This window comes from Staurois parvus, unplaced genomic scaffold (assembly GCF_062004578.1).
Source record: "Staurois parvus isolate SC_StPar_1 unplaced genomic scaffold, SC_StPar_1.0 ptg000531l, whole genome shotgun sequence".
In the NCBI taxonomy this organism is placed as follows: Eukaryota; Metazoa; Chordata; class Amphibia; order Anura; family Ranidae; genus Staurois; species Staurois parvus.
Window position 1 is genome coordinate 1,076,926 of NW_028318327.1, and position 27,793 is coordinate 1,104,718.

The 27,793-nt window shown below is 41.1% G+C and overlaps 3 protein-coding genes across 3 annotated transcripts in view; 1 reads left to right on the plus strand and 2 right to left on the minus strand.

The window, feature by feature from the left end:
• Window positions 1–27,793, plus strand: part of LOC149451555 (uncharacterized) — a 133,000-nt gene that overhangs the window by 16,971 nt on the left and 88,236 nt on the right. The gene's annotated exons all lie outside the window — the stretch shown is intronic.
• On the minus strand, window positions 215–1,144 carry LOC149451556 (protein kinase C theta type-like). Its single transcript, XM_089690544.1, has one exon. The coding sequence runs from the start codon at window positions 1,142–1,144 to the stop codon at window positions 215–217; it is 930 nt and encodes a 309-aa protein (XP_089546670.1).
• LOC149451557 (protein kinase C theta type-like) lies at window positions 15,871–16,800 on the minus strand. Its single transcript, XM_089690545.1, has one exon. It carries the CDS (start codon window positions 16,798–16,800, stop codon window positions 15,871–15,873), a length of 930 nt encoding a protein of 309 aa, XP_089546671.1.

Consider the following 27,793-nt stretch of genomic DNA (forward strand, 5'->3'; position numbering starts at 1 on the left):
TCTATCTTTATTATCTATCTTTATTATCTATCTTTATCATCTATCTTTATCATCTATCTTTATCATCTATCTTTATCATCTATCTATCTATCTATCTATCTATCTATCTATCTAGCTATCATCATATCTAATTTACATTTTTTGTTCACTGTTGTGAACTTTTTAGTTAACCATCCATTGAAGGATGGCCCTCTGGTTGTGGTGGTGGTGGGGATCAGGCTTGCCTTGCCTTCAATCCCTCACTAATGTATGTAAAGTCCTTAAAATACTCCTGATCCAATGAGTCAATTGGCATCTCCAGGTCTTTGGACAGAAAGGTATCCACTTCAATGATTTCCTGCAGTGGTTGCTCGAGAATAGGTTCCGATGTACTTTGTACATGTGATGGTCCTTCTTCTATCTCTTCCCAGTCAATACCCTTGAAGAAAGGGTGTGATCTGAGATTGCACACCTCGTACGCACGTTGCTCTTGGTCAAGACATAAAAGTCTGCGTAAGAGTTCATGCAGGTAAAAGTCCAAGTACCATGGTAAATAGGGTGGCATGGTGTACATGCGAGCAACCAACTGCTCTTCATTCTCCTGTTCAGTATAATAAGGATGCTCCCCTAAGGCCATCTCATATACTATTATCCCAAATGAGAAATAGTCAGCCGGGTAATAGTATGGACTTTGATAATAGACTTCAGGGGCCATGTAACCTGGTGTCCCCACCCAACTGGTGACTCTGTAGCACTCATTGACGCACATTGCCGATAGGCCGAAATCGGCAATCTTGACGTGCCCGGCGTTATCCAGAAGAATGTTCTCTGGTTTTAGATCTCTGTGGACAATCTGAAGAGAATGAAGGTGCTGCAGTCCACACAGAATTTCAGCAGTAAGACGTCTTAAGGTTTCTTCATCAAGTGGAGCTGAAACTCTTATGAATTTTTCAAGATCCCCTCCACCCAGGAACTCCATAGCAAAGACGAGATGTGTCTCTGTTTGAAAGGAGCAGTATAGATGTGCGAAAAATGAGTGCTTGTTGCACATTTCCATTATGTAGCGCTCTGTAACGACGCAGCTGGGATCCTGGTCAAGTAATGGTCTTTTTTTAACCATTTTCACTGCTAGCTTCTGCTTAATGTCAGGATGAGAGGCCAACATTACTTTTCCAAAGCCCCCCTGTCCTAGTACTCTATGGAAAGTGAAACTTTCCAGGGTAAATTTGCAGGACTGGGAGGTAGGTGAAGTTTCCTCGCACTCAATATTGCCTGTTTTTCCGTCCTCTTCGGATATGGTCCATAAAGCCTTCTCGATCTCACTGGTGAATTGTTTCCTTTTTTTGTTTCTTTTTTGTTTAATTGTTGATTCCAGAGAGAAATTAGAGAAGGAACAATTCAAATCTCTGGTGACTTGTTTCTTGTCCAGTGTAGATGCAGCCAGTGAAGTCTTGTCATCTTCACTATTGGCTGATTTTTTGTCAGCATTGGATTTGGCCAATGAAGCCTCCTTGCTCTCACTGGTATGTGAAGTATTGGGAGGTTTCTTGTCCTCCATGGATGTAGCTTGCTGAATTTGCGCAGTGCCTTTGTTGGATGGTATCTCATTTTTGCCTGGAGAGAGAGAAAAAAAGTATTATTTCTACTTCCGCATCATTTATGTGAAACAGAATCTGTGGCCATTTAAATGTCTTTTTTCTTTTACATATGGAAGTGAATCTTTGTTATGACACTAATCCTATGTGACACGTTTTTCTTTATGGCAGTTCTATACATTCATAGACAATATGGTTCTCAGCCCTGGGCATCTATTGTCAGTGCATGGCTTTTTAAACCCCATGACATCCCTAAGGGCTCGTTCACACTTGACTTTATTTCTATCTCTTGCCAAACTCCCCTATAGCTTTTGGCAGGCGTTAGACAGGCGTTTGGGGAGCATTTTTAATGCTCCTGAAACGCTCTCCAAACGCCCCATGCGCGGTTATGAGGCTGTTGATAGGCGTTTGGCAAACTTAAAAACCGCATCACAAACGCCTATAATGAAGTTCTAGGCGTTTGCGGAGCGGCACCATAGACTTGAATGGGAAGCTTCAAGTCCTGACTCGACATGAGGCGTCAGTGTGAACAGCACTGTGTGCTGCCATGTGCAGAATTGTCATAGGCGTTTGAGAAGCTTTAAAAACGCTTCCCAAAGGTCTTTCTGACGCCTGCTGACAAAGCTAGTGTGAACTGAGCCTAACAGCTATTAAATGCTGAGTAACCGTACTTACACTTTCTGACCACCAACAGATAGCAATCCTAATGTGATTATATGACCATACTGAGATCTTAGTACCAAAGACCAATGATCAGCTACAATGGGGAAGCCATACTGACCCATTCCATACTCAGGCTGCGCTTTCTGCTAAGTAACTCTTGTGCTCTAGGGCTTGTTTACATCATATCCATTGAGCTACTTTTTTTCTGCACACCACCGTACAATACAGCATGTTGTACTTTTCAATGGGCAATGGGGTAAACAAGGCTTATTGAAATGCATTCTTTTTCTTGTATATGCATTCATACTACGTTCAATGCATCTGGTGTAAATGAGCCCTAAGCTGTTCCTCCCTCTCAATGCAATTCCATCACTCTGCTTATCTTAATTGACTAAATATAAATGTAACACTATTTTGTATTTGGTTGTGAGTCCGTAGTTGTGGTGACACCCGAATTTTCCTAACGACTTAAAAATGTGTGTGTAGAATAATATAACAAAGCGGAATGAATAGTCTGCTCCTGCAGCCCCCAGTCTGCCTGGTCATACAGATCCTAGAACACAACTGTCTATAGGAATGATCCTAGTGAATGGGAATGTCATTGGGGGGGCAGTTTAAGGTCTCATTCCTATTGATGGCTCCTGTATACACAGCCTGCCACTGGGGAGGCGCTCACGCTGACTTTGTATTTATCCATAGACCATGTATGCCTCCTGCACACCTGACCCCTGTAGCCCAACTGTCACCTGAATTCAACTGACGGCTGGCTGACAAATGCTGCTGCTAATGACAAGTGCTATTACTGGCAGGACCTCCAGGTATGAGACTTTGCAGCAGATTCATAACAACGTATCCCCCATCCGTATTGTCCATCAGAAGATTTCCCCTCTATTCCTGTTCTGGTGGCAGCCCACAATGTTGGCTTTTCCATCACTTTCTATCCCAGTGACATCGGTGGTCAGGACAAATATAGAGAATTAATCTTTGTAATGGGGGCATAAAAAACCCGAGAGGGGGTCTAACTCTTTCCTAGACTCTACCCGGTGACCCCGCTATGTGTATGTATAGTGACCCCAATATATATGTAATTGGTGATAAATCTTGTATTTCCTTACAGTGCCTTATATCTCTATTATATCTCACTAGACTAATACTTACTTTCTGCGTCTTCTTCTCCTAATTTTGTCTGAGAAAAGGGGCAACATCTGACCAGAAACTGCCAAAATCTCTTCCCAGTTGCCCTAAATCTACCCCTTTTAGGGGCAGAATCTTGGGGCTGTGAGGCTGCTCTGTGGTCCTCTGTTAAGGGTCCCACTCCTTGTAATGTAACAGGATCCTCCTTGTTGGTTTTCAGGAGGTCCTTCACATCATATCCTCTCTTTCTCATAAATAGCCGCGTCATGATTACAAATGACAAAGCTTCACAGAGAAAGAAAAATCGCTTCCACTCCTGGTAGCGTAGACGAAGGGAATGACAGCAGGCTGTGCAAGCTCCTGATACAGGAGCAGCTGAGGGGGCGGAGCCAAGTGGTGATGACATCACGGTGTGGTAGCTATGGAAACAAGGTCACATGACCATATATGGAAAAAGCATTGGGCTTCCTATGTGGTGTTTGTAAATCACATTTTTTGGGTAATTTTTTTTCAACTAAAAGAAATGTGGGACATCTTTGCTCAGCTTACATCTGTATTATTCATGTTTGATGTATCCAGCACCCAATGAAATCATGTTATTCCTGTGTATGGATGGGATTCACAAACCTAGAACACCAGGACAAGGTTCTATTTGTAGCCCTGTAACTGCCATGTTCAGATCTGCTGGCTCCCAACTGAAATTAATGGTCATGTGATCTTAGTCTGGGGGGGAAGACATTTTGGCCATATAGTGTGTAGTCCGTTGAGTGGCAGGCTGTAATATTCCTTCATTATCAGGATATTGGTCAGATTTCAACGCTGAGATAGAATGACAACTGGTCATGTAACGCTGTATACTAATGGATTTCATATACCCTTTTATTTTATAAATAGAACTTTCATTGGTGATGTTTAATATCCACTGTTTTTGTGTGTGTTTTTTTTTTTTTACTATATAAAGGAAAAAGAATGTAAAAAATGGGACAATATGGTAGTCCTCAGCCCTGGATATCTATTCTTAGTGCATGGCTTTTATAAGTCCCCATGACATCCCTTAGGTCACCAAGACATAGCAATCCTAATGTGATATCTGACCACACTGAGATCGTAGCCCCAAAGAGCACTGATCAGCTACAAAGGGGAAGGCATACCGGCCCATTCCATAGTCAGGCTGCGCTTCCTGCTTAGTAGCACTCGGGCTGTAAGGCTTGTTTACACCATATCCATTGACTGACTGCGTTTTTCTGCATACCACTGCTCATGTATGGTGTGAAGAAATCTTTAAGCCGGCCATAGATGAGTCGAAAACCGAACATTCTGTCGATCGAAAAATGAGAATAGCCCATACAAGTGTGTCATCATTTGTTTCATTTTTCTAAAATAAATTCCAGCATGTTGGGTCTGGCACTTTCCATTGCTGAATGAAAATCGCATCTCGCAGCAGGCGCACTAATAATGCGAAAACCAAACGATTCTACGTTCCACAAGAATTTTCGCTTGGTTTTCAATTCTATCTATGGCCGGCTTTACTGTCCTCCCTCTCAATGCAATTCCATTTGCAGACCCTTGCTGTTTCCTTATGGTTCCCTATTGTTATTATGTCAGTCTCACTGAGGAGCTGCCACTAAAGTATATGGACCATTACAGACTTTTATGGACTTTTGGGTTATTTTATCATCATTTTTTATCATATATGTACCAGTTGTTGCTTCTTATTATACTATACTCCTATTTACTTCTATCAATGCCATCATTCTGCTTATCCTAATTGAAAATCCACTGTCCTGTGTCTGGTTTCATGTAGTAGTTGTGGATGCTAACCCAACTTTCTTGATGTGTTAGAAATATTTGTGTATGTAATAAATATATAAAGTGCTGTAAAAGAAAATCTTTGCCCCCTTCCTATTTTTTTTGCATATTTATCACACTTAAATTATTTTGACCATCAAACAGATTTAGTGTGTGCTTGTCTCAATCCAGAGCGCTACGGGCTAGTTCACATTAGATGCAGTCCTGTGGCTTTTTTTCTGCATCAAAAAAAATGCATGCACACTGTTTTCCATGTATTCCAATGGCCCTCGTTCACACCAGTGCAGTCAGTTCCAGTTGTTTCCAGTGCAGAAAAAAAAGTAGAACATGCTGCAATTTTTCCATACAGAACTGTACTGAAACAGCAAACTGCATGAAAACTGCGTGTGGTGTGAACTGTAAGCAAAAACGTATCTTTAATGTATCCGGAGTGCGTTTTTGTATTGTGAACTGGACCTAAGTGTCATTTTTCTCTGCTGCCTCGTTCCTGTGCTATCCGTTTGAGTCACACCTGACAGGTTTTCCTGACCCCAAGAGAAAAAAGGTGACACGTGATGGAGCTCCAGCACACAGCCTTTGATGGACAACCTTATTTCTGTTCCTGTGTGATGTGTAAAGCGGAGGGGGGGTGTCCCTTCCCTCCAATCAGCTCTCAGTGAGCTCTGCAGACTGTAACTTCAGTTCTTTGCTCCCTGCTTTCTGAAAGCTCAGACATGCTGTAAAAATTCAGCATTTTGAATACCTGTAGAAGACAGATGGCTGCAGATAAACAGATATAACTTATGTAGGATGATTTGTTTCATCTTCATGCGTGTATACAATCAATATATATATATATATATATATATATATATATATATATATATATACACACACACACACACACACACACACACACACACACAAACAGTGCTGTCAAAAAAGTATTTGCCCCCTTCCTGTTTTTTTTTTGCATATTTATCACACTTACATGATTCAGACTGTCAAACACGTTTTCATTTTACATGAAGAAAACCAGACTACATGCAAAGTGCAGTTTTTAAGTGATGTGATGCTTTCAATTTATTAAGGGAAAAACAATCTGTCCAAACCTGACTGGCCCTATGTGAAAAAGTAAATGCCCCCTAAACCTATTACTGGAGGTGCCACCCTTGATGGCAACAACTGCAATTAAGCATTTGCAATAATTGGCAATGAGTCTTTCACACCACTGTGGAGGCATTTTGGCCCACTCTTCTTTGAAGAATTGTTTTAATTCAGCCACCTTGGAAGGTTTTCCAGCATGAAAGGCCTTTTTAAGGTCATGCCACAGCATCTCAATGGGATTTAAGTCTGGACTTTGACTTGGCCACTCCAAAACCTTATACAATATAAAGTGCAGCGCTAAAAAATTATAAATGTGACATAAAAGTATGAATAAGAATATGAATATGAAAAATAAATAATATAAAAAAAGTCCCAATAAAGAAAGTCCCAGTAAAGGTGACTTCAGGTGGCAGTGCACACTGACCAGAGGTGCACGCAATGTGGCAAAGATGGAGTTCAGGATGTAGTCATCAACATGGAAAAGGGTAGATGTATTCCCTTGATCAGAGAAGATCCTCAAACCAAAGCAGCAAAGGATCCACTAAACAGCAAGGAAGAAATCACAGCTCCACCAGAGAAAGCCACCACTCCTCCACTGCACATCAACGGTATCTAGGAGGAGATACTCCCCACAAGGGATCAAAAAAAAAATGCCCATAGTGAAGTACAGTTGAAACTGGTTTATTGGGGTAAGACAGGATGCATCCAATAAAATGGCAGTAAATGAAATAGCACACGGCTAGCAAAACATGAAAGCTAGCAATTAAGAAACAAACAGGACTAACCGTCCTGTCAGATGTAGTGGCCGCCGGAGCTCCACAATGCTCCGACGGCGTGACGTCAAGGCGTGCGCAGGCTCCTCCTTACGCGTTACGTGCCAAGCACATCTTCAGAGAAAGAACCGGTGTACGCCGCGACGTGCAGATCAGAGCTAAATAGATCAAAAGGCGCATGCGCGATAGCCAGGCGCCATTTTGTCATAGCTCAAAAAGGTCCACCCCAATCTAGAAATTATAATAGCCCCTATAAATCCAATTATTATGGTGGTCCACCTCCCAAGGGGAATTACCATCCTAATAATAACTATCACCAGCAACCAGGGACTTCAAGGAATTCAGGTCCCCCCAGACCACCTAGTGGGCCTTATCCACCTCCTAATAATGTGGTTCCCCTTATGTCACAGGGATCTCCTAATTATTACCCTCATGTTTCCCAACCTGCGCATTTTTTAGGGACAGGTCAGGGGACAAAAAGAAACAAAGAGGGAAGAGAGGAGGAAGGAGAACGCATGTACACCCCCAAAAAGAGGAAGTTTTAAAAGGTAATGGTATTTTTAATCTCAGTAAAGTTGATCTTACTGCTGATGAGATTAAACTACTCGATAAAGGCCTCAAATTTGCCCCTACAAGACACATTAATAAATTTGAGGCTTTCATAGATGTCCATAAGTTCTCAAGAAAGTTATCTATTAAGAGATACTTTCTTACTAACCCTATTAGTAAGGAGCCTGCTAAATACAGTTACTCCAATTTGAGCAATGCCTCCACCTTTAATCCACCTCCTCAAGCTAACTCTGCAGTGGGTCTTTTCCGGGAACAGGTTTTAAGGGATTTAAATAGTCTTCCCGTTAGAAAATATTATACTGACCACTCTACAAAAATGGCTATGAGTTCTCTTCTTGAGAAGAATGATTTGGTCATTCGCCCGGCGGATAAAGGTGGGGGGGTAGTGATTCTGGATAAGCAATATTATGTTGATGAGGTTTATAAAATTCTGAATGACACTACCACTTATCTACCTTTGAATAATAACCCCATTCTGAAATATAAGAAATCTCTAAAGAGCATTATCAATTCTGGATTTGATAATAAGTTAATTAACCAGAAAGAAAAGGTTTTCTTGTGTCCAAAAGCACCTAGATTACCCATTATGTACATTTTACCCAAGGTGCATAAGGATGCTTTGCACCCTCCGGGTAGGCCAATTGTAAGTGGGATCAATTCCCTCTGCTCCAAGATTGGAGCCTACATAGATCACTATCTCCAGCCACTTGTCACCCTTACACCATCCTATTTAAAGGATACTAAGCAAGTACTGAACGCTATACAAGATATTGCTACTAACCCCACTACCTATTTAGTTACTGCAGATGTGGAAGCCCTATATAGTAGTATAAGCCATCAAGAAGGCTTGCAGGCAGTTGAGTATTATTTAAAACATCATAGCTCCTTATCTGTACCTCATATGTGTTTTATCCTTGAATTACTGGATTTTGCGATGAAAAAGAATTATATGTGGTTCGATGGCAACTTTTATCTGCAGATTAAGGGCGTGACTATGGGGGCTAAGTTTGCCCCCAGCCTTGCCAACCTCTTCATGTCATACTGGGAGGAGGAGGTTATTTATGCTAGGGAGTGGCCTGAATTATCCTTCTACAAAAGGTACATTGATGACGTACTTTTGTTATGGAATGGTAGCGAGCAATCTCTCATTAATTTTTTCGGAACGCTTAATTACAACACTAGTAATATTAATTTCACGTATACTTATAGTATGGTGGAAATTAATTATCTTGATTTAGTTCTCATGAACATTGGTGGTAAGATTGTTACTAAGTCTTACTTTAAACCTTCCGATCGTAACAGTTACATTCCTCTTGATAGTTGCCATCATCCAAATTGGCTTTCTAACATCCCTAAAAGTCAGTTTCAGAGGATTAGAAGGAATTGTACTGATCTAAAGGATTACCATACACAAGCTTCCATTTTGAAGGAAAGATTTATTGAAAAGGGTTACAATACCTCCACGCTTGATGACACCATTATTATGGTTGCAGATATGGGAAGGGAACAACTCCTTAAGTCAAATCCTAAACCTCCTAAGAATTTAATTTGCCCTTTCATCACTACCTTTTCTATTCAACATAGATCTATTCGCCATATTATCAAAAAGAATTGGCAAATTTTGAGAGCTGATCCCATCTTAAACAAAATTCTGCCTAACTTACCAGAGGTTATTTTTCGTAAGCCATCTACTTTGAGAGATATTATATCTCCCAATGTGATTAATCCTCCTGCTAAGCCTCTGTCTTTATTTAATTATAAAGGTTTCTACCCGTGCAACAAATGCATAGCTTGTAAAGTAGATGGTAATAGAAAAAGGAAAATCACTACTTTCCGTTCCAGTTCCAATAACAACACATATAATATAGACAAGTTTATATGTTGTAATAGCAAGCATGTAGTTTACCTTCTCGAATGTCCCTGCTCCAAGCAGTATGTGGGCCGTACCACGAGAAGGTTACGTGATCGGCTCAGGGAGCATATAAATAATATTAGAAAGGGCTTTAAAGATCACTCTCTCTCACTACATTTTAGACGCCATCATGGGAGAGATCCTTCCCTTTTGAGATTCACTGGAATTGATACTATTGTTCCACATTGGAGAGGTACTTATAAAATCCGGGCTGTTTCACAGTTAGAAACTAGATACATTTGTCAATTGGATACTCTATACCCACGGGGCCTTAACGTCGAATTTGACGTAAATTGTTTTATAGACAATAGCTGAAATAACAGTTTTCTTCACATTTTCATTTTTATTTTTATTTTTTTTTTTGTGTATTTTATTGAATTTTATTTCAATACATATCTTTGTATTTTTGAATCATATTTTTGTAATATGATGTGTTTGTTATCACATAATTATTGCTGCGTTATATATGTACTTATTGGCCCCCCCCTTTTTAATTTCATGGTTATTTATAACAGTTTTTATTTTTTATGCCATTACTCTCCATTATGTATGACCTTATTTTAGGTATGGAGAGATTTGCTCAATCCCTAATTGAAGTATGGTCTTCTGCTCTTCTGTTAATTCATTATGAGCATGTAGACTCTGTTTCTCTGTTGTTTGAGCTATGACAAAATGGCGCCTTGCTATGGCGCATGCGCCTTTCGATCTGGCTTGTTTTCTTAATAATCATGATATTGTCCATGGTTATAGTTATATCCCTTTTTTTCTTTTCCTTTTTAAGTTTTCATTATTCATTAACATTTTCCTTTTATGTATGACCATTTTGCATAGAGTATGTATGCCTGATTTTAATTGTTGTACCGTCTGCTGTCCCTCTGGCAGTCTATGATGGACATGCAGACCTTTTTGAGCTATGACAAAATGGCGCCTGGCTATCGCGCATGCGCCTTTTGATCTATTTAGCTCTGATCTGCACGTCGCGGCGTACACCGGTTCTTTCTCTGAAGATGTGCTTGGCACGTAACGCGTAAGGAGGAGCCTGCGCACGCCTTGACGTCACGCCGTCGGAGCATTGTGGAGCTCCGGCGGCCACTACATCTGACAGGACGGTTAGTCCTGTTTGTTTCTTAATTGCTAGCTTTCATGTTTTGCTAGCCGTGTGCTATTTCATTTACTGCCATTTTATTGGATGCATCCTGTCTTACCCCAATAAACCAGTTTCAACTGTACTTCACTATGGGCATTTTTTCTTGATCCCTTGTGGGGAGTATCTCCTCTTAGATACCGTTGATGTGCAGTGGAGGAGTGGTGGCTTTCTCTGGTGGAGCTGTGATTTCTTCCTTGCTGTTTAGTGGATCCTTTGCTGCTTTGGTTTGAGGATCTTCTCTGATCAAGGGAATACATCTACCCTTTTCCATGTTGATGACTACATCCTGAACTCCATCTTTGCCACATTGCGTGCACCTCTGGTCAGTGTGCACTGCCACCTGAAGTCACCTTTACTGGGACTTTCTTTATTGGGACTTTTTTTATATTATTTATTTTTCATATTCATATTCTTATTCATACTTTTATGTCACATTTATTATTTTTTAGCGCTGCACTTTATATTGTATATTCATGTGAGGATTTTTTGGTTGTCCTATGTGTTTCAGCTGCTTGTCCATTTAAAAGCGCTCACTTTTTTGCTCTCTGTTTCACTCCAAAACCTTAATTTTATTTTTTTGTGGTGGACATGCTGGTGTGTATCGGACCATTGTTCTGTTGCATAATCCATGTGCTATTGAGCTTGAGTTCAGGAACTGACGGCCGGACATTCTCCTTCAGGATTTTCTGGTAGAGCACAGAATTCATGGCTCCATCAGTTATGGCAAGCCGTCCAGGTCCTGAAGCTGCAAAGCAGCCCCAGACCAGCACATTACAACCACCATGTTTGACTGTTGGTATGATATTTTCTTTCTATGAAATGCTGTGTTAGTTTTACGCCAGATGTAACAGTACGCACACCTTCCAAAAAGTTCAACTTTTGTCCCATCAGTCCACAGAATTTTTGCCCAAATGTCCTGGGGATAATCAAGATTTCTTTTGGCAAATGTGAGATGAGCCTTTGTGTTCTTTCTTGTCAGCAGTGGCTTTTGCCTTATAACTCTCCCATGGAAGCCATTTTTGCCCAATCTCTTTCTGTTGCTGGATCATGAACACTGACCTTTACTAAAGCAAGCGAGGCCTGCAGTTCTTTTGATGTTCTTTTATGACCTCCTGGATGAGCTGAGGTTGTGCTGTTGAAGTAATTTGAACTGGACAAATTTCCATCCGTCAGTGGCTGTCCTTTTGGTCCTTATCACATTTTCATACATACAGCAATTAGGTTTGGACTTTAGCCTATTACCCAGCATATTTTTGGAATGTTGCAGGAAACCTATACAAGTAAAGGGAGAACACACAAACTCCATGCAGATTGTAGGAAGTTGTTGCAGTGTGCTTTGTCTGGCTTTAATAAAGTTAAATATGATCTGACCTCATCTACAGGGAAACTCAAAAAATTAGAATATCGATCAAAAGTTCATTTATTTCAGTAATGCAACTTAAAAGGTGAAACTAATATATGAAATAGACTCATTACATGCAAAGCAAGATAGTTCAAGCCATGATTTATTATAATTGTGATGATTATGGCTTACAGCTCATGAAAACCCCAAATCCACAATCTCAGAAAATTAGAATATTATGAAAAGGTGCAATATTCTCGGCTCAAAGTGTCCCACTCTAATCAGCTAATTAAGCCATAACACCTGCAAAGGGTTCCTGAGCCTTTAAATGGTCTCTCAGTCTGGTTCAGTCGAATCACAATCATGGGAAAGACTGCTGACCTGACAGTTGTGCAGAAAACCATCATTGACACCCTCCAGAAGGAGGGAAAGCCTCAAAAGGTAATTGCAAAAGAAGTTGGATGTTCCGAAAGTGCTGTATCAAAGCACATTAATAGAAAGTTATGTGGAAGGGAAAAGTCTGGAAGAAAAAGGTGCACAAGCAGCAGGGATGACCGCAGCCTGGAGAGGATTGTCAGGAAAAGGCCATTCAAAAGTGTTGGGGACTTTCACAAGGAGTGGACTGAGGCTGGAGTCAGTGCATCAAGAGCCACCACACACAGACGGATCCTGGACATGGGCTTCAAATGTCGTATTCCACTTGTCAAGCCGCTCCTAAACAACAAACAACGTCAGAAGCGTCCTACATGGGCTAAAGAAAAACAGACCTGGTCTGTTGCTCAGTGTTCCAAAGTCCTCTTTTCTGATGAGAGCAACTTCTGCATCTCATTTAGAAACCAAGGACCCAGAGTATGGAGGAAGAATGGAGAGGCACACACTGCAAGATGCTTGAAGTCCAGTGTGAAGTTTCCAGAGTCTGTGATGATTTGGGGAGCCATGTCATGTGAACTCCGGGCAAGCAACTAAATACAAATATCTGCCAAAGGATTTGTATTTGTGCCCTTGCAATTTACAAAGGTCCTGGCACTGCAATTTACAGACTCTGGCAGAACAGGTGCCCTGATTTTATTCTGCTGAAGTCAACTAATGTTTGCAGATCTGGTCCCTCTCCCAGTTTGTTATTGGACATATATTATTAGTTTCACCTTTTAAGTTTCATTACTGAAATAAATGAACTTTTGCATGATACTCTAATTTTTTGAGTTTCACCTGTATGTGCACCTTCCTACTTTCCTGCAAAGTTCATGGAGTATTCAGGTCATATCTGGTCAGCGAATGTAATGGAAGTGGCAGGGTGGCTTAGCGGTTGGCAATCCTGATTACCTACCCTGGGGTTCCCAGTTTGTATTCCAGTTAGCACACTATCTCTGTGGAGACATGTAAAGAGATGTCACCGCTCCAAGGCTGCATGAAAATCCTATGGGATAGATTTACTAAAACTGGAGCTCTCAGAATCTAGTGCAGCTGTGCATGGTAGCCAATCATCTTCTAACTTTAGCTTGTTCAATTAAGCTTTGGCAATAAAACCTGAAAGCTGATTGGCTACCATGCACAGCTGCACCAGATTTGGATTGCTCCAGTTTTAGTAAATAGCCCCCTTTGTCTCTGGAACTGCTGGTGCTGTGCAAATCTCCATACAGGTAACTACTAAGCTGCCCTGCTGCTTCCATTACATTCATTTTGATATTTCTGGCTGAGACTCCAAAACAGGAAGTGAAAGGAAACAGTCGAGTAGTTTCTCGTTCCTTCCTAGGGATCCTGTTGTGGGCAGATTGCTGCCAGCGACTGGATATACTAGGGTGTCATAGGCTTTAGAAGCCAAGCAGCTTTTGGCCTTTACTTTTTTTAATTTACAGTGGAAAGCAGGAATCCGATTGGTTCTTGTGAGCAGCATCTCCATTTTGATTTGCTCTACAAATAAGCCTCTCGATGTCTAAGTGATGTCATTGGTCTTTGTATATTCTTCTGGCTCTACCCATTATGGCTGCCACAGTGAAGGCTCATAGACATCAGTTGCTCCCTTCATTCAGCCTCATCATGTCCGAAGTAAACACATCCTCCCATTTACTGTGGAAAGTGTTCATATCACTGGTGTCTTTTCCGTAGATTATTTGTGAGAGTTTATATCTACTCCCAGGAAGCCCAGGCCATTTTCAGCACATCTTGGGATCACTAGGAGTTAATTATTAAATGTGCTTTGATGTCGCCAACCTTCCTCCATGCTTCATTTTTTGGTAGGGTGCATAATGATCCATGGAGCATGGATGAGACAGCAGGCCTCAGCACCTGAGAGAAGAATCGGCACATGCTGTGTTGCCCATGGCAGTGATCCATCCAAAGTATAGCACCTCCTTCCACCCAGCTCCAGCACTCTCCATCTCTGCCAAAAGCTCTGGACTGTGGGAGGAGCCAAGGCGTTCTCACATTTAGTGCACAGAAGAGCGTGGAAGTGGTCGGAGCTCACAGAGCAAGCTCGGGTAGGTCACAGTGCTGGAGGGACCCTGTTGGAGCTCTGTGAGCTCTGACTGCTTCCAGGCTCCTCAGTGCACTGTATTCACATATTTGTTTACTGTTTATTAGCGCTGCACCTTTATTTATATGTTTATGTAGTGGAAGAAGAGGGTTTGCCACTTTGTGCTAGCTACTCATTCACTTCATCGCGCTCACTACATACGTTTTGCACTGTATCTCCATTGTACACCGCAGCGGAACGCAATTGTGGGGTGTTGCAGCAGTGGGTGGATGTCACCACAGTGAACAGAGATAATGACTAGCACACCGCAATCTGCTTCAGTAGAACTGCCTTTATTTGTGTTGTTTAGGCATGTTACATGAGCAATGCAACATTTTGGAATGTCCCTGTGCAATCAGTGCCATGCAATTTAAAAACGCACTGAAACTGGATCACATGATTGTAAGCTCCAATGAGCAGGGCCCTCTCAATCCTTCTGTATTCATTTGTATTGTAATTGTACTGTCTGCCCTTATGTTGTAAAGCGCTGCGTAAACTGTTGGCGCTATATAAATCCTGTATTATAATAATAAAAAACATGACTCTGCGGTACCATGCATTTTGGTGCAGGCAAACACACTGTATTTGTGATCTGTGTTTGGAGTGTCGTTGGGAATCTATTGCCACCCACAGCAGTGTTCCTGTGTGAACCGGGCCTGGGGCCCTTGTGCAGGGTGACTGGTCTTGTCTACACCCCCCCATAGATTTCTGCAGGCAACCTGTGATGGGTGTGACCACTAAAAATTCTGGAAAACCATCTGCACATTGCTATATACCCCCTTTTAGCAAACTTTCCATATAAACAGGGATTTTTCGTTCACATACATTTCTATGCATGTTTAAGCCGGCCAACTACGTCAAAGTAATCCCTCTCTGGCCAGTTCCTATCTTAATCTCTATCCATCTATCTATCTATCTATCTATCTATCTATCTATCTATATCATTATTTATTTATTTCAGGTACTTATATAGCGCCATATTTTTGGAGGGTGGGAGGAAACCGGAGTACCCGGAGGAAACCCACGCAGGCACAGGGAGAACATGCAAACTCCAGGCAGGTGGTGCCGTGGTTGGGATTTAAACCGGCGACCCTAGTACTGCCAGGCAGAAGTGCTAACCACTTAGCCACTGTGCTGCCCTATTATCATCCATCTATCTATCTTATCTATCTTATCTATCTATCTATCTATCTATCTTTATCATCTATCTTTATCATCTATCTATCTATCTATCTATCTATCTATCTATCTATCATCATATCTAATTTACATTTTTTGTTCACTGTTGTGAACTTTTTAGTTAACCATTCATTGAAGGATGGCCCTCTGGTTGTGGTGGTGGTGGGGATCAGGCTTGCCTTGCCTTCAATCCCTCACTAATGTATGTAAAGTCCTTAAAATACTCCTGATCCAATGAGTCAATTGGCATCTCCAGGTCTTTGGACAGAAAGGTATCCACTTCAATGATTTCCTGCAGTGGTTGCTCGAGAATAGGTTCCGATGTACTTTGTACATGTGATGGTCCTTCTTCTATCTCTTCCCAGTCAATACCCTTGAAGAAAGGGTGTGATCTGAGATTGCACACCTCGTACGCACGTTGCTCTTGGTCAAGACATAAAAGTCTGCGTAAGAGTTCATGCAGGTAAAAGTCCAAGTACCATGGTAAATAGGGTGGCATGGTGTACATGCGAGCAACCAACTGCTCTTCATTCTCCTGTTCAGTATAATAAGGATGCTCCCCTAAGGCCATCTCATATACTATTATCCCAAATGAGAAATAGTCAGCCGGGTAATAGTATGGACTTTGATAATAGACTTCAGGGGCCATGTAACCTGGTGTCCCCACCCAACTGGTGACTCTGTAGCACTCATTGACGCACATTGCCGATAGGCCGAAATCGGCAATCTTGACGTGCCCGGCGTTATCCAGAAGAATGTTCTCTGGTTTTAGATCTCTGTGGACAATCTGAAGAGAATGAAGGTGCTGCAGTCCACACAGAATTTCAGCAGTAAGACGTCTTAAGGTTTCTTCATCAAGTGGAGCTGAAACTCTTATGAATTTTTCAAGATCCCCTCCACCCAGGAACTCCATAGCAAAGACGAGATGTGTCTCTGTTTGAAAGGAGCAGTATAGATGTGCGAAAAATGAGTGCTTGTTGCACATTTCCATTATGTAGCGCTCTGTAACGACGCAGCTGGGATCCTGGTCAAGTAATGGTCTTTTTTTAACCATTTTCACTGCTAGCTTCTGCTTAATGTCAGGATGAGAGGCCAACATTACTTTTCCAAAGCCCCCCTGTCCTAGTACTCTATGGAAAGTGAAACTTTCCAGGGTAAATTTGCAGGACTGGGAGGTAGGTGAAGTTTCCTCGCACTCAATATTGCCTGTTTTTCCGTCCTCTTCGGATATGGTCCATAAAGCCTTCTCGATCTCACTGGTGAATTGTTTCCTTTTTTTGTTTCTTTTTTGTTTAATTGTTGATTCCAGAGAGAAATTAGAGAAGGAACAATTCAAATCTCTGGTGACTTGTTTCTTGTCCAGTGTAGATGCAGCCAGTGAAGTCTTGTCATCTTCACTATTGGCTGATTTTTTGTCAGCATTGGATTTGGCCAATGAAGCCTCCTTGCTCTCACTGGTATGTGAAGTATTGGGAGGTTTCTTGTCCTCCATGGATGTAGCTTGCTGAATTTGCGCAGTGCCTTTGTTGGATGGTATCTCATTTTTGCCTGGAGAGAGAGAAAAAAAGTATTATTTCTACTTCCGCATCATTTATGTGAAACAGAATCTGTGGCCATTTAAATGTCTTTTTTCTTTTACATATGGAAGTGAATCTTTGTTATGACACTAATCCTATGTGACACGTTTTTCTTTATGGCAGTTCTATACATTCATAGACAATATGGTTCTCAGCCCTGGGCATCTATTGTCAGTGCATGGCTTTTTAAACCCCATGACATCCCTAAGGGCTCGTTCACACTTGACTTTATTTCTATCTCTTGCCAAACTCCCCTATAGCTTTTGGCAGGCGTTAGACAGGCGTTTGGGGAGCATTTTTAATGCTCCTGAAACGCTCTCCAAACGCCCCATGCGCGGTTATGAGGCTGTTGATAGGCGTTTGGCAAACTTAAAAACCGCATCACAAACGCCTATAATGAAGTTCTAGGCGTTTGCGGAGCGGCACCATAGACTTGAATGGGAAGCTTCAAGTCCTGACTCGACATGAGGCGTCAGTGTGAACAGCACTGTGTGCTGCCATGTGCAGAATTGTCATAGGCGTTTGAGAAGCTTTAAAAACGCTTCCCAAAGGTCTTTCTGACGCCTGCTGACAAAGCTAGTGTGAACTGAGCCTAACAGCTATTAAATGCTGAGTAACCGTACTTACACTTTCTGACCACCAACAGATAGCAATCCTAATGTGATTATATGACCATACTGAGATCTTAGTACCAAAGACCAATGATCAGCTACAATGGGGAAGCCATACTGACCCATTCCATACTCAGGCTGCGCTTTCTGCTAAGTAACTCTTGTGCTCTAGGGCTTGTTTACATCATATCCATTGAGCTACTTTTTTTCTGCACACCACCGTACAATACAGCATGTTGTACTTTTCAATGGGCAATGGGGTAAACAAGGCTTATTGAAATGCATTCTTTTTCTTGTATATGCATTCATACTACGTTCAATGCATCTGGTGTAAATGAGCCCTAAGCTGTTCCTCCCTCTCAATGCAATTCCATCACTCTGCTTATCTTAATTGACTAAATATAAATGTAACACTATTTTGTATTTGGTTGTGAGTCCGTAGTTGTGGTGACACCCGAATTTTCCTAACGACTTAAAAATGTGTGTGTAGAATAATATAACAAAGCGGAATGAATAGTCTGCTCCTGCAGCCCCCAGTCTGCCTGGTCATACAGATCCTAGAACACAACTGTCTATAGGAATGATCCTAGTGAATGGGAATGTCATTGGGGGGGCAGTTTAAGGTCTCATTCCTATTGATGGCTCCTGTATACACAGCCTGCCACTGGGGAGGCGCTCACGCTGACTTTGTATTTATCCATAGACCATGTATGCCTCCTGCACACCTGACCCCTGACCCCTGTAGCCCAACTGTCACCTGAATTCAACTGACGGCTGGCTGACAAATGCTGCTGCTAATGACAAGTGCTATTACTGGCAGGACCTCCAGGTATGAGACTTTGCAGCAGATTCATAACAACGTATCCCCCATCCGTATTGTCCATCAGAAGATTTCCCCTCTATTCCTGTTCTGGTGGCAGCCCACAATGTTGGCTTTTCCATCACTTTCTATCCCAGTGACATCGGTGGTCAGGACAAATATAGAGAATTAATCTTTGTAATGGGGGCATAAAAAACCCGAGAGGGGGTCTAACTCTTTCCTAGACTCTACCCGGTGACCCCGCTATGTGTATGTATAGTGACCCCAATATATATGTAATTGGTGATAAATCTTGTATTTCCTTACAGTGCCTTATATCTCTATTATATCTCACTAGACTAATACTTACTTTCTGCGTCTTCTTCTCCTAATTTTGTCTGAGAAAAGGGGCAACATCTGACCAGAAACTGCCAAAATCTCTTCCCAGTTGCCCTAAATCTACCCCTTTTAGGGGCAGAATCTTGGGGCTGTGAGGCTGCTCTGTGGTCCTCTGTTAAGGGTCCCACTCCTTGTAATGTAACAGGATCCTCCTTGTTGGTTTTCAGGAGGTCCTTCACATCATATCCTCTCTTTCTCATAAATAGCCGCGTCATGATTACAAATGACAAAGCTTCACAGAGAAAGAAAAATCGCTTCCACTCCTGGTAGCGTAGACGAAGGGAATGACAGCAGGCTGTGCAAGCTCCTGATACAGGAGCAGCTGAGGGGGCGGAGCCAAGTGGTGATGACATCACGGTGTGGTAGCTATGGAAACAAGGTCACATGACCATATATGGAAAAAGCATTGGGCTTCCTATGTGGTGTTTGTAAATCACATTTTTTGGGTAATTTTTTTTCAACTAAAAGAAATGTGGGACATCTTTGCTCAGCTTACATCTGTATTATTCATGTTTGATGTATCCAGCACCCAATGAAATCATGTTATTCCTGTGTATGGATGGGATTCACAAACCTAGAACACCAGGACAAGGTTCTATTTGTAGCCCTGTAACTGCCATGTTCAGATCTGCTGGCTCCCAACTGAAATTAATGGTCATGTGATCTTAGTCTGGGGGGGAAGACATTTTGGCCATATAGTGTGTAGTCCGTTGAGTGGCAGGCTGTAATATTCCTTCATTATCAGGATATTGGTCAGATTTCAACGCTGAGATAGAATGACAACTGGTCATGTAACGCTGTATACTAATGGATTTCATATACCCTTTTATTTTATAAATAGAACTTTCATTGGTGATGTTTAATATCCACTGTTTTTGTGTGTGTTTTTTTTTTTTTTTACTATATAAAGGAAAAAGAATGTAAAAAATGGGACAATATGGTAGTCCTCAGCCCTGGATATCTATTCTTAGTGCATGGCTTTTATAAGTCCCCATGACATCCCTTAGGTCACCAAGACATAGCAATCCTAATGTGATATCTGACCACACTGAGATCGTAGCCCCAAAGAGCACTGATCAGCTACAAAGGGGAAGGCATACCGGCCCATTCCATAGTCAGGCTGCGCTTCCTGCTTAGTAGCACTCGGGCTGTAAGGCTTGTTTACACCATATCCATTGACTGACTGCGTTTTTCTGCATACCACTGCTCATGTATGGTGTGAAGAAATCTTTAAGCCGGCCATAGATGAGTCGAAAACCGAACATTCTGTCGATCGAAAAATGAGAATAGCCCATACAAGTGTGTCATCATTTGTTTCATTTTTCTAAAATAAATTCCAGCATGTTGGGTCTGGCACTTTCCATTGCTGAATGAAAATCGCATCTCGCAGCAGGCGCACTAATAATGCGAAAACCAAACGATTCTACGTTCCACAAGAATTTTCGCTTGGTTTTCAATTCTATCTATGGCCGGCTTTACTGTCCTCCCTCTCAATGCAATTCCATTTGCAGACCCTTGCTGTTTCCTTATGGTTCCCTATTGTTATTATGTCAGTCTCACTGAGGAGCTGCCACTAAAGTATATGGACCATTACAGACTTTTATGGACTTTTGGGTTATTTTATCATCATTTTTTATCATATATGTACCAGTTGTTGCTTCTTATTATACTATACTCCTATTTACTTCTATCAATGCCATCATTCTGCTTATCCTAATTGAAAATCCACTGTCCTGTGTCTGGTTTCATGTAGTAGTTGTGGATGCTAACCCAACTTTCTTGATGTGTTAGAAATATTTGTGTATGTAATAAATATATAAAGTGCTGTAAAAGAAAATCTTTGCCCCCTTCCTATTTTTTTTGCATATTTATCACACTTAAATTATTTTGACCATCAAACAGATTTAGTGTGTGCTTGTCTCAATCCAGAGCGCTACGGGCTAGTTCACATTAGATGCAGTCCTGTGGCTTTTTTTCTGCATCAAAAAAAATGCATGCACACTGTTTTCCATGTATTCCAATGGCCCTCGTTCACACCAGTGCAGTCAGTTCCAGTTGTTTCCAGTGCAGAAAAAAAAGTAGAACATGCTGCAATTTTTCCATACAGAACTGTACTGAAACAGCAAACTGCATGAAAACTGCGTGTGGTGTGAACTGTAAGCAAAAACGTATCTTTAATGTATCCGGAGTGCGTTTTTGTATTGTGAACTGGACCTAAGTGTCATTTTTCTCTGCTGCCTCGTTCCTGTGCTATCCGTTTGAGTCACACCTGACAGGTTTTCCTGACCCCAAGAGAAAAAAGGTGACACGTGATGGAGCTCCAGCACACAGCCTTTGATGGACAACCTTATTTCTGTTCCTGTGTGATGTGTAAAGCGGAGGGGGGGTGTCCCTTCCCTCCAATCAGCTCTCAGTGAGCTCTGCAGACTGTAACTTCAGTTCTTTGCTCCCTGCTTTCTGAAAGCTCAGACATGCTGTAAAAATTCAGCATTTTGAATACCTGTAGAAGACAGATGGCTGCAGATAAACAGATATAACTTATGTAGGATGATTTGTTTCATCTTCATGCGTGTATACAATCAATATATATATATATATATATATATATATATATATATATATATATATATATATATATATATATATATATATACACACACACACACACACACACACACACACACACACACACACACACACACACACACACACACACACACACACAAACAGTGCTGTCAAAAAAGTATTTGCCCCCTTCCTGTTTTTTTTTTGCATATTTATCACACTTACATGATTCAGACTGTCAAACACGTTTTCATTTTACATGAAGAAAACCAGACTACATGCAAAGTGCAGTTTTTAAGTGATGTGATGCTTTCAATTTATTAAGGGAAAAACAATCTGTCCAAACCTGACTGGCCCTATGTGAAAAAGTAAATGCCCCCTAAACCTATTACTGGAGGTGCCACCCTTGATGGCAACAACTGCAATTAAGCATTTGCAATAATTGGCAATGAGTCTTTCACACCACTGTGGAGGCATTTTGGCCCACTCTTCTTTGAAGAATTGTTTTAATTCAGCCACCTTGGAAGGTTTTCCAGCATGAAAGGCCTTTTTAAGGTCATGCCACAGCATCTCAATGGGATTTAAGTCTGGACTTTGACTTGGCCACTCCAAAACCTTATACAATATAAAGTGCAGCGCTAAAAAATTATAAATGTGACATAAAAGTATGAATAAGAATATGAATATGAAAAATAAATAATATAAAAAAAGTCCCAATAAAGAAAGTCCCAGTAAAGGTGACTTCAGGTGGCAGTGCACACTGACCAGAGGTGCACGCAATGTGGCAAAGATGGAGTTCAGGATGTAGTCATCAACATGGAAAAGGGTAGATGTATTCCCTTGATCAGAGAAGATCCTCAAACCAAAGCAGCAAAGGATCCACTAAACAGCAAGGAAGAAATCACAGCTCCACCAGAGAAAGCCACCACTCCTCCACTGCACATCAACGGTATCTAGGAGGAGATACTCCCCACAAGGGATCAAAAAAAAAATGCCCATAGTGAAGTACAGTTGAAACTGGTTTATTGGGGTAAGACAGGATGCATCCAATAAAATGGCAGTAAATGAAATAGCACACGGCTAGCAAAACATGAAAGCTAGCAATTAAGAAACAAACAGGACTAACCGTCCTGTCAGATGTAGTGGCCGCCGGAGCTCCACAATGCTCCGACGGCGTGACGTCAAGGCGTGCGCAGGCTCCTCCTTACGCGTTACGTGCCAAGCACATCTTCAGAGAAAGAACCGGTGTACGCCGCGACGTGCAGATCAGAGCTAAATAGATCAAAAGGCGCATGCGCGATAGCCAGGCGCCATTTTGTCATAGCTCAAAAAGGTCCACCCCAATCTAGAAATTATAATAGCCCCTATAAATCCAATTATTATGGTGGTCCACCTCCCAAGGGGAATTACCATCCTAATAATAACTATCACCAGCAACCAGGGACTTCAAGGAATTCAGGTCCCCCCAGACCACCTAGTGGGCCTTATCCACCTCCTAATAATGTGGTTCCCCTTATGTCACAGGGATCTCCTAATTATTACCCTCATGTTTCCCAACCTGCGCATTTTTTAGGGACAGGTCAGGGGACAAAAAGAAACAAAGAGGGAAGAGAGGAGGAAGGAGAACGCATGTACACCCCCAAAAAGAGGAAGTTTTAAAAGGTAATGGTATTTTTAATCTCAGTAAAGTTGATCTTACTGCTGATGAGATTAAACTACTCGATAAAGGCCTCAAATTTGCCCCTACAAGACACATTAATAAATTTGAGGCTTTCATAGATGTCCATAAGTTCTCAAGAAAGTTATCTATTAAGAGATACTTTCTTACTAACCCTATTAGTAAGGAGCCTGCTAAATACAGTTACTCCAATTTGAGCAATGCCTCCACCTTTAATCCACCTCCTCAAGCTAACTCTGCAGTGGGTCTTTTCCGGGAACAGGTTTTAAGGGATTTAAATAGTCTTCCCGTTAGAAAATATTATACTGACCACTCTACAAAAATGGCTATGAGTTCTCTTCTTGAGAAGAATGATTTGGTCATTCGCCCGGCGGATAAAGGTGGGGGGGTAGTGATTCTGGATAAGCAATATTATGTTGATGAGGTTTATAAAATTCTGAATGACACTACCACTTATCTACCTTTGAATAATAACCCCATTCTGAAATATAAGAAATCTCTAAAGAGCATTATCAATTCTGGATTTGATAATAAGTTAATTAACCAGAAAGAAAAGGTTTTCTTGTGTCCAAAAGCACCTAGATTACCCATTATGTACATTTTACCCAAGGTGCATAAGGATGCTTTGCACCCTCCGGGTAGGCCAATTGTAAGTGGGATCAATTCCCTCTGCTCCAAGATTGGAGCCTACATAGATCACTATCTCCAGCCACTTGTCACCCTTACACCATCCTATTTAAAGGATACTAAGCAAGTACTGAACGCTATACAAGATATTGCTACTAACCCCACTACCTATTTAGTTACTGCAGATGTGGAAGCCCTATATAGTAGTATAAGCCATCAAGAAGGCTTGCAGGCAGTTGAGTATTATTTAAAACATCATAGCTCCTTATCTGTACCTCATATGTGTTTTATCCTTGAATTACTGGATTTTGCGATGAAAAAGAATTATATGTGGTTCGATGGCAACTTTTATCTGCAGATTAAGGGCGTGACTATGGGGGCTAAGTTTGCCCCCAGCCTTGCCAACCTCTTCATGTCATACTGGGAGGAGGAGGTTATTTATGCTAGGGAGTGGCCTGAATTATCCTTCTACAAAAGGTACATTGATGACGTACTTTTGTTATGGAATGGTAGCGAGCAATCTCTCATTAATTTTTTCGGAACGCTTAATTACAACACTAGTAATATTAATTTCACGTATACTTATAGTATGGTGGAAATTAATTATCTTGATTTAGTTCTCATGAACATTGGTGGTAAGATTGTTACTAAGTCTTACTTTAAACCTTCCGATCGTAACAGTTACATTCCTCTTGATAGTTGCCATCATCCAAATTGGCTTTCTAACATCCCTAAAAGTCAGTTTCAGAGGATTAGAAGGAATTGTACTGATCTAAAGGATTACCATACACAAGCTTCCATTTTGAAGGAAAGATTTATTGAAAAGGGTTACAATACCTCCACGCTTGATGACACCATTATTATGGTTGCAGATATGGGAAGGGAACAACTCCTTAAGTCAAATCCTAAACCTCCTAAGAATTTAATTTGCCCTTTCATCACTACCTTTTCTATTCAACATAGATCTATTCGCCATATTATCAAAAAGAATTGGCAAATTTTGAGAGCTGATCCCATCTTAAACAAAATTCTGCCTAACTTACCAGAGGTTATTTTTCGTAAGCCATCTACTTTGAGAGATATTATATCTCCCAATGTGATTAATCCTCCTGCTAAGCCTCTGTCTTTATTTAATTATAAAGGTTTCTACCCGTGCAACAAATGCATAGCTTGTAAAGTAGATGGTAATAGAAAAAGGAAAATCACTACTTTCCGTTCCAGTTCCAATAACAACACATATAATATAGACAAGTTTATATGTTGTAATAGCAAGCATGTAGTTTACCTTCTCGAATGTCCCTGCTCCAAGCAGTATGTGGGCCGTACCACGAGAAGGTTACGTGATCGGCTCAGGGAGCATATAAATAATATTAGAAAGGGCTTTAAAGATCACTCTCTCTCACTACATTTTAGACGCCATCATGGGAGAGATCCTTCCCTTTTGAGATTCACTGGAATTGATACTATTGTTCCACATTGGAGAGGTACTTATAAAATCCGGGCTGTTTCACAGTTAGAAACTAGATACATTTGTCAATTGGATACTCTATACCCACGGGGCCTTAACGTCGAATTTGACGTAAATTGTTTTATAGACAATAGCTGAAATAACAGTTTTCTTCACATTTTTCATTTTTATTTTTTTTTTTTTTTTTGTGTATTTTATTGAATTTTATTTCAATACATATCTTTGTATTTTTGAATCATATTTTTGTAATATGATGTGTTTGTTATCACATAATTATTGCTGCGTTTATATATGTACTTATTGGCCCCCCCCTTTTTAATTTCATGGTTATTTATAACAGTTTTTATTTTTTATGCCATTACTCTCCATTATGTATGACCTTATTTTAGGTATGGAGAGATTTGCTCAATCCCTAATTGAAGTATGGTCTTCTGCTCTTCTGTTAATTCATTATGAGCATGTAGACTCTGTTTCTCTGTTGTTTGAGCTATGACAAAATGGCGCCTTGCTATGGCGCATGCGCCTTTCGATCTGGCTTGTTTTCTTAATAATCATGATATTGTCCATGGTTATAGTTATATCCCTTTTTTTCTTTTCCTTTTTAAGTTTTCATTATTCATTAACATTTTCCTTTTATGTATGACCATTTTGCATAGAGTATGTATGCCTGATTTTAATTGTTGTACCGTCTGCTGTCCCTCTGGCAGTCTATGATGGACATGCAGACCTTTTTGAGCTATGACAAAATGGCGCCTGGCTATCGCGCATGCGCCTTTTGATCTATTTAGCTCTGATCTGCACGTCGCGGCGTACACCGGTTCTTTCTCTGAAGATGTGCTTGGCACGTAACGCGTAAGGAGGAGCCTGCGCACGCCTTGACGTCACGCCGTCGGAGCATTGTGGAGCTCCGGCGGCCACTACATCTGACAGGACGGTTAGTCCTGTTTGTTTCTTAATTGCTAGCTTTCATGTTTTGCTAGCCGTGTGCTATTTCATTTACTGCCATTTTATTGGATGCATCCTGTCTTACCCCAATAAACCAGTTTCAACTGTACTTCACTATGGGCATTTTTTTTTTGATCCCTTGTGGGGAGTATCTCCTCCTAGATACCGTTGATGTGCAGTGGAGGAGTGGTGGCTTTCTCTGGTGGAGCTGTGATTTCTTCCTTGCTGTTTAGTGGATCCTTTGCTGCTTTGGTTTGAGGATCTTCTCTGATCAAGGGAATACATCTACCCTTTTCCATGTTGATGACTACATCCTGAACTCCATCTTTGCCACATTGCGTGCACCTCTGGTCAGTGTGCACTGCCACCTGAAGTCACCTTTACTGGGACTTTCTTTATTGGGACTTTTTTTATATTATTTATTTTTCATATTCATATTCTTATTCATACTTTTATGTTACATTTATTATTTTTTAGCGCTGCACTTTATATTGTATATTCATGTGAGGATTTTTTGGTTGTCCTATGTGTTTCAGCTGCTTGTCCATTTAAAAGCGCTCACTTTTTTGCTCTCTGTTTCACTCCAAAACCTTAATTTTATTTTTTTGTGGTGGACATGCTGGTGTGTATCGGACCATTGTTCTGTTGCATAATCCATGTGCTATTGAGCTTGAGTTCAGGAACTGACGGCCGGACATTCTCCTTCAGGATTTTCTGGTAGAGCACAGAATTCATGGCTCCATCAGTTATGGCAAGCCGTCCAGGTCCTGAAGCTGCAAAGCAGCCCCAGACCAGCACATTACAACCACCATGTTTGACTGTTGGTATGATATTTTCTTTCTATGAAATGCTGTGTTAGTTTTACGCCAGATGTAACAGTACGCACACCTTCCAAAAAGTTCAACTTTTGTCCCATCAGTCCACAGAATTTTTGCCCAAATGTCCTGGGGATAATCAAGATTTCTTTTGGCAAATGTGAGATGAGCCTTTGTGTTCTTTCTTGTCAGCAGTGGCTTTTGCCTTATAACTCTCCCATGGAAGCCATTTTTGCCCAATCTCTTTCTGTTGCTGGATCATGAACACTGACCTTTACTAAAGCAAGCGAGGCCTGCAGTTCTTTTGATGTTCTTTTATGACCTCCTGGATGAGCTGAGGTTGTGCTGTTGAAGTAATTTGAACTGGACAAATTTCCATCCGTCAGTGGCTGTCCTTTTGGTCCTTATCACATTTTCATACATACAGCAATTAGGTTTGGACTTTAGCCTATTACCCAGCATATTTTTGGAATGTTGCAGGAAACCTATACAAGTAAAGGGAGAACACACAAACTCCATGCAGATTGTAGGAAGTTGTTGCAGTGTGCTTTGTCTGGCTTTAATAAAGTTAAATATGATCTGACCTCATCTACAGGGAAACTCAAAAA